A 9,506-nucleotide genomic window follows, 5' to 3' on the forward strand; every position below is an offset into this window, starting at 1 on the left:
TGCCCTGAGGATGGTGTGTTGCAGTGAGTGGAAGAGCCTGCTGTGTCTGACAATGTTTCTGGATATGCCTGAATCCTTCTCCATGAAATTAAAAGAAAATGTTTGACAAGCCATGCTGTTAGTTTTGTACGGCTTGTTTTCCTGAAGCGCAGGCTGGAAGGGCTTTTGTTCCTGTATGTGTTTTTCTGCCGTTCTTTAATTTCCCTCCTGTCCTGAAGAGTGCAGTCACTAATTGTGAATTAGCAGTCAACGTATACTTTTTTAAATACATTTAAGACGCATGCGCATACATGCACACCCAGACATCCCATTGGCAAGCAGGAAGATGACAGATATTCTCTGCAGCGTTTGTGTTACTAGTGTGAACCTGGGAAGTAGTATGGATTTGAACGTAACTCATTCATATGTTTGTCCTACTAGATGATCCTTCAGCAATTGACCTAGATTCTGACTGGAAGGCTCCCACGGAAGAGTGGGGAAACTGGACAGGAGATGAGGAGCATCAGACAGGGGACGAAAAGGTGAAGGTGAGGCAGTGGCATTGATGACCAAGGGAGACCTGCTCCACTGGGGTCAGCCAGACTGGGGTCAGCCAGACTGGGGTGTCCAGCCCAGCCCTAGAGCCGGGCTCCTCCAGTCAGGAGGGCTGTCTCACACTGGGAGGAGGCACTTGGTGTGGTCACTCCCCTGAGTGACCTTTCTGAGAAGCTGGAGCTGGGGGACACACTTGCAGGACATGTGAGATGGGTTAGGGTAGCTGGCTGGTTCTGGGAGCTCATGGTCCGGATGGCATTGCTGACCTGAGCAGCAAACACCAGGCGTTTGCCACCCCGCGGGAATGAACTCTTTCTACTGCTGCTGACCTTCCTGAACACCTGGGACTTAAAAGAGGTGTACAGAGTCCACAGCTGACGCCAGCCTTCACACCTTCCCAGGCGATTGGGACGTATTTATTTGAGTGAGAGGGTTTGCTGACAGTGATACAGTCGTAGCTTAGGTAGAGAGGTAGAAGCAGAAGGCTTGCTGTTTAAATGCTTTCTAGAAGCCCAGGGAAATGTCCCTCTTTGGCAGCAGTGGGAAAGAGCGTGCTGAGCTTTTTGCAAACAGCTGTCTTAAGCCGAGGTGTGTACCTTATCCAGAGAGATGCCCTGCTCGTATGCTGTCAGCACACACTCTTGGAGGTAATCAGTTTTCCTGAAAAAAACAGGAATCAGACGTCCCAGACCTCCTCTTATAAAATCTCTGATGATTTCAGGATTTGCCAAAAGGCAAAGCAGGCATTCATTTCTGCCTTTCTGGACTCGAAAGCAAAACACAGCAGAAGAAGAAGAAAATTGAAGTGAAGGAAGCAAGGGGTGGAGCTGGACTGAGGCATGTGAGTATTTTGTATTCCCAGAGTAGCGTCTGGTTTTCCAAGAGCAGAGGGGGATGTCTTCTCCATTAGGATGATGTGACCTAAGGGGGGCTTTTCTTCCTCTCCATCTTCTGGCTTCCTCTTCTCTTTTCTTTTCTCCCTGCCCTCCCATAAAAGAAGGGTGAGCACAGTGACCAGTGGGTTTTTGCAACACGGTATTCCCTAACATACTTACAAAACAGTTTGATTTTGCAATGCAGAGAGGAGCAGATGGCTTTAATCATGGAAAAAAAAATGCTTTCTCAGGCAGATGCACTCCAAGTTTAGTGTACAACTGGGCTGTGTTTTATCTATGGCAGAAGGTCACCTGGAGATATTAACAGTAATGCAAAGGCAGTTCCCAAAAGCCAGTGTGAAGATAAAGTGAGACCAATGTTATACCAGTGAAAAGCTTATTGAGAGGAAAATGTCTCAGAGTGCAACAGACAAAGGCTGTGGAAAATGTCAGCTCATTTGGGATGGGAAGTACAAAGGAACAGAGTGTTGACTGGGTTTTGGACCAGTCCTTGGCTGCGATGTCCTTGCTGCTCAGTGAAATGAGGAAAGGGCGGGGGGGGGCACCCCCCAAAATGTCCTAATTGTTTTTTCAGCAATATGTTGCTCTGGACTCATACAGCTGTGTAGTATTATTTGTCTTCCCCTCAGACCCACTGTGGTCTCTCCTGATCCTTGGGACAACTGTGCTCCCTGAACTTCTGATGCTTCCATTTTAAGGGAAAAGCTTTTAACTAACTCATTGACCACAATCCTTCAAATGGTCATTAGGACAGCCCATGAGTCACCAGAGTGCTGCCAGGCCTCTCTCTCTCTTGCACATCCAATTAGTTGCTTTAGCTTTGTATGTACCTTAATAAATAATCTTAATAGTGCTGTGGACTGTGGTCATTTAGCAGTCACTTGGCACATCTTAGTCTTCAGTCTTACTATACAATTACAGTACTTTCACCTCAATATATCTTGCTGTTCTTCTATTCACGGGGTAAAACAAGGGGAAAGATGGTAGTGAAAGGCAATTTCAATACTTTAATCCTTTCTAAAACAAATAAACAGGAGGTAGGTAGATGACATGGCAGAATATTCTAACCATTTAAAAACTAATTTGTCCTGCAGTTTCTTTAAATACTCTAATTCCCTCCAATAATGACATTTTCTCTCATATTTTGTACTTGCATATGCTTCGTTTAACTCATATGCTTAGTGAAGCATATTGTTTCAATTAAGCCCCAGCAAGGTTTGGAAACAAGAATGGAAGAAGGCCCAAGGGACTTGATATCTACAAAACATAGCAGTGATGCAGTCTGTGCTTCCTTCAGAAAATCCTTGGACATTGCTAATAATTCACCCAATAACAGTAAGTGATTGGTTTTGCACATCTGATGAATTTTGGTTTCAGAATAATGCGTAATCTGAGAAGTGTTCACAAATGCATTTTTAAGTGAATACGCAAAATACTTCTCCTTCAGCTGTACGTGTTAATTCTTAGAGAGGCTCTGTTATATTTTTTTCTGTGACATATAGCTGTTCCTGCTCCTGCCAGAGCTAATGAGCAAAACTGCTATTGCATTTAGTGGGAGTAATTTTTGCACAGCACTTTTAAATGTGAAGCGGAAGCAAATGTATGTGTGAGTCAGAGCCCTCTAAAACCATACAGAGCCCTCCCCATGACTTTGGATTACCCTTGTAAGTAGGTGGCTCTTGTAAAACACATCTAAGAACCCCAAAATACCCTTCTTCAGGCGAAAAGCCAACACTTCCCAGGGACGTGATTGCGCATGGAAGGTTTGTGCACTGGCCCCTGTTGTTTGTGTGGCAGATGTACCTGGAAAAAAGGAGAGGAGGAAGAGGAAGAAAATGAAGAAAGAGACTTGAGGGAGCTGTGCAGCTGCCAGAGTGACAACCCAATGGGGCAGGCATGCCGATGAGCTGCAAGGATTCTGCTTTCTGCGATGCCGCGCTGAGCCCAAAGGAAAGAGCGGCTCTAGGAGACCTCCCAGCAAGAGGAAGAGAAGAGGAGCAGTGAGCCAGAGAGCGTGAGTGTGTGAGAAAACGGAGAGAATGAGCACGCTGTGCACAGGAGGTGGCATTGAACCAGTGTGGCTGTTCATTACAAACTGCTGCCCTTGATTAAAAGCTGTTGAATGGGTTTTGACTGGTTGCATTAAGTCCTTTCAGTTTTTCACTGTCATGTTGTTCGTCAACTTGTAATGTTATATGCCATTGTAGAAATGGTCGGGACGTACCTGACCGTGATTGTACTCCATTTCCATGGAGGGTCCACCAGCTAGTCTGGTCTCCTCTGGCATTTTTGCAGAGGTGCTCATCGACAGGCTAGTAATGTACAGAAGGAAGCATTGTTCAGAGACAAAGGGAGAATAAGGTGGATTGTTCTCAAACCTCCTAAATCTTTTAAATCCTTGTTGGCTGCTACAGTCAGCTTTTTGCCTCATACCCTGGCATGTAAGTATAAACATTTCACCCACGTCAGGCTAGCTTGCTCCACAAGGGAAAATTTCTAAAGGAGGTTTTAAACTTATTTGGAAAGATGGTCTAAACCATTTTTTTTCTCCTCAGATTTCATGGTGGGCTGAAGTTTAAAGTCTGTATGTCCAAAGCATGTTGCATTTGTACTTATAGTAGACTGAAGTAACTTTTTGAAATCATTCTTCTTAATCTGATGTTTGGAAGTTTTTATCATTTTGTTACTTAAATATTCTAATATAAACTAAATTTGTGGCCAAAATTTTTTAAAATGTCGTTTTAGTATTTATTGAAGAGTCTGTGTTTCTCATTATCAGAGGGCTTATAGTATGGAGGAGGGAATGTGTTGCAATTGAATAGTGTGTTTTATAAATAATGCTGAGCTGACACCACTAAAAGCTGAAGCCCTTTATCCCTAGAGGAGCCGCAGCTTTAGCAGTAGCTGTGAGGATTTCTTCGGATGGTCCTGAGACTGTGCCTCCACCTGACCCATCCTAGGAGTGCTGCCTCAAAGGATGAGACAGTGATTGTCAAATCTCCATCTGCATTCGACTTTGTGTCTTTGGAGATTGTGTGGGAAGATTATGTTATTAATGCATGTTAAATGTACGCACGGTCCGTCTGTAGGCATTGGGCTGATGCTGTGAAACTCATTTCACGTAGGACACTGAGTAACCAGCGATGTTTGTTAATGGCGTTAAAGCTCTACAGCAGCACTCCTGTTCTTCTGCCATCACAGCCACCCAGTCCCTGATGCTGGCTTGTCTGAGCTTTACCTGCAGCTCAATACTTTTACCTGATGGCCTTCATCTGTTGTATACCTGTCAAAGCAGCTACATCCTTCAGAGAAGCAATTAATTGCAGCAATGTATTTGTGTTTGGAGTTTAGCTACTGTATGTGAAAGGGCAGTTCTCTTGTGCTGTGATTTTTGGGGTAGCTAGCTGTACAGTGTGCCCTGAAATTTAGCACAGCAGGATTGTTTCAGACAGACAGGTGAGGGGTAATCTTAACTGTGACCACTTAGGAGCCCACTGTCTAGAATCTGCACATCTTGGTGTTTGTGTCTCAGTATAGGGGAAATACAGGCAGTTTATGAATGGACTGAATAGACCAACGAGCTTTTATCTGGAAAGTAACTGGTTTGGAGCAGATGCATAACAAGAAAATACATGGCCTCACTGGCGAAACAAGTACAGCAAGTTCAAGGATTTAGACGATGTGTTAATGGGTATGTGGGTAATGAGTAAAGTTCTGCTATCTCTGAAGCCAATGGAAAACATTCATTGACCTCATTGGGGCCAGGATGTTGCCCAAGGTCTTTGTTTAGCATTGAAGATAACCTCTGTCATCCAAAAAAAAAAAAAAAAAGAAGAATGAAAGAGATGATAGAGAAGCTCACAAGATTGGTAGACTCCAGATTGTTTCTGCTTTTTTCTCTATATCTGCTTGGAAACTTTTTGATGTCTGTGTAATTATGTTTTATTTCAACATGTTACAGTATTTCAAATGTTCATTGTTTTTATAATTAAAAAATCAAAACTTTTTGCCCAAAGCCCAGCCCTCATGAGCAGTTTTATTTAATTAGTTTGTATGTATGTGAGTAAGAGCACGTGGTTTTGGCTAAAAGTATTTCATTTTCAAGCTTCTAAGGAGGTACTGTAAATGTTTTTTAAGAGATTTCCTTCATCCAAACCCTTTTATGTTTAGGAAATCATCATGACGCTCTTCTGTTGTTGGGATAAAAGAACAATCCAAACCTCTAACACTGAGAAATTGACTGTGGTGCTGATGACAAGCAGCTACAAATTATATCATCCAGGTTTTCTGTCAAATTCATCAGTCCACTCTTACTGACATCAGCAGTATCAGGATGAGAGCTGTATTTTTCTTCTGGCTCCACTGTTTCACAGAGAGGAAGTCATCACTGTAATACAGATGGGCTCAATAGTTCATAGCAGCACATTATTTAATACCACGTTCTAATGTAGGCAAAGAAAATACACTCCTACAACTAAATACTGTTGATTGTAGGCTTTCCTAAATAATTGCAAAGCTCTCTTCAGGGCAGATTTGGTGGCTGTGTACTGTTTGTGTGATTCACCTGCTGTATCGGTACCATTGGTGCGAGTAGTTAGGAGGGGTATGTCGGGTACCGTTGGGTTGATGGGGCTGGGGTAGTGCCGGGAGCCTTTCTGCGCCGCATCCCCCAGCACTGCTGCTACACCGGCTCCCAGGGATGGGAAAGCTGCTGAGGGTCTGGTTCCTCAGTGAAGGGGCTGAGTTTAAAAAACTAACCAAACCAAAACACAAAGCACTCAGCAACTGCTGCTAACTTCCATTCTTTCACTTCCTAGTCCTCAGGGGCTGAAAAAACATCACTCAGCTTAACAAATGGTCTTTGCAGATGGCCAGTGCCTTTGAAAAGCAGACCTTTGAGCCCCTTATGAAATTCCCCTTTCCTTTCATCACTGCATGTTCAGGCTACTCCCTGGTTTCTATGCTTTTAAGACATGTCCCCCCTTCTCTTCTGTGAGAATTAACCATTCTGTGCAGATCATCAGCCTGCTATGCTGCTTCTGGCACTAGGAGTGTTAAACAAATGCACTTGATATGCTAATTCTGCTAGTCTCTGATCTTTACTAGCTGGAGACTAGCATAAGTCCTCAGACAGGAGATTCAACATCCCTCCAACAAGTTGTAGCATTGCTCGTGCTATAGCTGAATGGTTTTATCCTCCACATAACTTATCCCTTAGAAGGGTAAATCTAGAGTAGCCTCTCTTTAGTCATTCATCAACCCAGTTTAAGTCTAATTGCCAGTTCATGGGCCAGATCCAGCTGGCTCCCCTGCCTTTTCCCTAAGCAATTTAGTAGTTGCTTGAGTGGCACATGCCTCGGGAACAGCCAAAAGATCTCCCTGTGCCTACAGACAGCCCAGCGGCTGGAAATCAAGCCTCTGGTGCAGCCTCGGCGTGGGAGGCAGGATGAAGCGTGGCTGGGAGAACATCTATGATCTGGTTAGGAGCAAGCAATTAATTGTTACAGCAGCAGCTGCAAATGATGAAATACACTGCTTTAAGTTTCAACTTTCTCTTAAACTCAGTCTGCTCTATTTTTGTAATGATGCTCTTTCTTGTGGGAAGCCTTTTGAAGGTGGAAGAATGGCTATATCCCTAATAATAGGGCCGATTCCGTAAGCGATGGGTCCGTGAGATGGTATCTGAGGCATTAAGATGTGGTTAGTGCTGTAATTGATGAACTCCTGACCTACAAAGCTGTGTTTACTCATAGACTGCAGTATGCAGATGCAGAGGCTGAAGCTTTGCTTCACACTGAAACTATGGTGTAACGCTGTCAGGGTTAAGTGGGGCAACTGTGGAGAGGAATTTGGCCTGCTGTTCCATAATTATCTGTAATTGATCATTGTAATTATCTATAATTATCAAGGTTCCACCCAATCTGCAGTTCAGTGGCACAGCTGACATATCTGCAAGAGCCGCGTATCAGGTAGACATGCTAATTGCTTGGCAGAAAATAACTTATTTACTATGCTAACAACACAGGCCTGCTCCATTAAGGGTAGCCAGCTCCTTGTAGGGAGAGGGGATTTTTAAGTCATGGGCTACAAAGATCAGATACAGGAAACCTTGTCCTTCTGTGTTCGTACTGAACCAGACTTGGGGGTCTTTTCAAGGCAAATTGAACTTTCCAGTATGTGCCATCCCTGACATTCAGCTCCGCAGATGTTCTCATCTGCAAAGGACGCGTCTTCCCGTACTGAAAGGACACTGTAATGCATTGGTCTCAGAAACAAACTCCCTGTGTCTTCTTGGGAAAAAGTCACCGTAAAAGGAATTGACCCTTGTATTGTCCCATCAAGAGAATATTAGAAACTTGGTAAACTTCTCGTCAAACTTTGACTTCTCTTTGCATGCACTATTTTCCTTTGGTATTGGTTCTGTGTAGTGCAAGTTACAGAGGTGTGATAACTTACTTTATCAAGCACTTCTGGCAGCATCAGCTGCCTGCCGCTGTGTTCCTCCTGGAAATCTTTGCCAACGTCCCAATCTGCAAACCCATGCAAAGAGCCAATGTGTAAAGAAAGTAACTCTTTCTACTGCGCTGAGCGGGTAGTGTTCAGGTCCTCCCTCAGGTTCCTCCCGTTCACCCTGCCAGGACTCATGGAGAGGCAAGTCCGGGCTGAGGGCTGGAAGGGGGAGACTGCCACTAAATACAGGACATTTCCCATTTCCAGCACTCACTTTTGGTCATGTGAAAGTACTGAGATATTGAAATTGCAAGTACCATTTTAGATTACGTTATTTTTAGACATTTTTATAGCTCCTCAGCTGTATGAAGGCTGATATAAATGAACCACAGCTCTTCTAGTTTAGCAGATTTTGATACTCTAAATGAATACAAGAATTTTTATTCAGCGTTTGATATTCAGAAAACCTGAGCGTACAGCGAGTAACCCAGAAACCCAGTCTTGTGCTAGTAAAAGTTTTACGTCATGCTGTGATATTTTAGCTGCTTTTCTAACCCTGACTTTCTGATCCATCTGTTGTGAGTTAAACTGTTTGGAACTGAGTTAAATTGACTCTTGCTGGTAAAAGATAATTCATACTGTTAACAGCAATCAACTAGAACAAAAAGTACAGCAGCTTGGAACATTACATTAGGAAACCCAAAGTGATGTTGATTAATTCAATAAACAAAAGTAAAATCCAATAACCACAGAACTCATTGCCATACATTCTTACTGCTTTCTTATCTCTTTTACAAGAAACCACTGAATCTCTGAATTAGCATGTTTTCTTGAGCAGAATCCATCTTGGAGGAAAAGGCTGGTAAAATTTGTTAATGCTGACTTCAGGATATCTAGGATTTCACTGTGTGAGTCACCAACAGGAAAGTTCCCCTCCTGACTAATTTATTTTAGGGTTTTTTTCCACTCATTGATATGTTAATGCTTTGCTTTTACTCCAATACATTCTTATCTTTTTTAAGGAAGCAAAAAGCCAATCTGTGCTCTCAGCCCAGGTATTTTTCACATCTTCTGCACCAATTCTATTGATTTTTCTAAATTCTATTGAAGGGATCCAGTGTTACAGACTGCAGTATCTATGTAAAGACATAAGTTTCTCTGTGATGTTGAAAAACCTTGCTTTTTTAATTTAAAAATGGTAGTTCAGTGTGGAAAATAACTGAGTCTCAGAAGCAAAGTCACCTTTCCTCTTTTTTTTTAATTTTATAATGTAGAGTAGCAGACACATGCATAGAGTAAAGTTATAGAAAAAAAATTATAGTAGCAGCTTGTTACTGCCCTCATAGTCAAGCGCCTTCCATTTGGGATGGAAGACCTCCATCATGTCCTCCACTGCACCTTTTATTCCCTGGCAAAGAAGGCAGTGGCTGGGAGACTTGCTTGACGTTCCTATTGCTATCACTAGCCTTTGTGGTGTTGGTCAAATCAGTTCATCTCACTGTGCCTCAGTTTCCCCAACCCCAAACTGGACAATATTTTCATTATAAAGTGATATGAACTGTGCCCGTGGAGGTTACATACAATTATAACTCATGGTCTGTAGGCTTCCCCTCACACACACACACA

General features: G+C 43.0%; 1 protein-coding gene across 5 annotated transcripts in view; it reads left to right on the plus strand.

Annotated features, from left to right (window-relative positions):
• The window catches only part of LOC128151887 (protein LYRIC-like), a 28,742-nt gene extending 23,297 nt beyond the window's left edge, over nucleotides 1-5,445 (plus strand). For 2 of the 5 annotated variants that reach the window (XM_052809640.1, XM_052809645.1), the window contains exons 8-12: nucleotides 421-527; nucleotides 1,256-1,386; nucleotides 2,404-2,467; nucleotides 2,636-2,765; nucleotides 3,228-5,445. In XM_052809640.1, the coding sequence (XP_052665600.1) occupies nucleotides 421-527; nucleotides 1,256-1,386; nucleotides 2,404-2,467; nucleotides 2,636-2,765; nucleotides 3,228-3,283 (488 nt within the window). In that variant the 3' untranslated portion in view covers nucleotides 3,284-5,445. Of the gene's footprint in view, nucleotides 1-420; nucleotides 528-1,255; nucleotides 1,387-2,403; nucleotides 2,468-2,612; nucleotides 2,766-3,227 lie in introns of those variants that run through there. The other 3 variants (XM_052809642.1, XM_052809641.1, XM_052809644.1) reach the window with 3 other exon arrangements.
• Nucleotides 5,446-9,506: the final 4,061 nt, after the last annotated feature.

This window comes from Harpia harpyja, chromosome 15 (genome assembly GCF_026419915.1).
Source record: "Harpia harpyja isolate bHarHar1 chromosome 15, bHarHar1 primary haplotype, whole genome shotgun sequence".
Lineage (NCBI taxonomy): Eukaryota > Metazoa > Chordata > Aves > Accipitriformes > Accipitridae > Harpia > Harpia harpyja.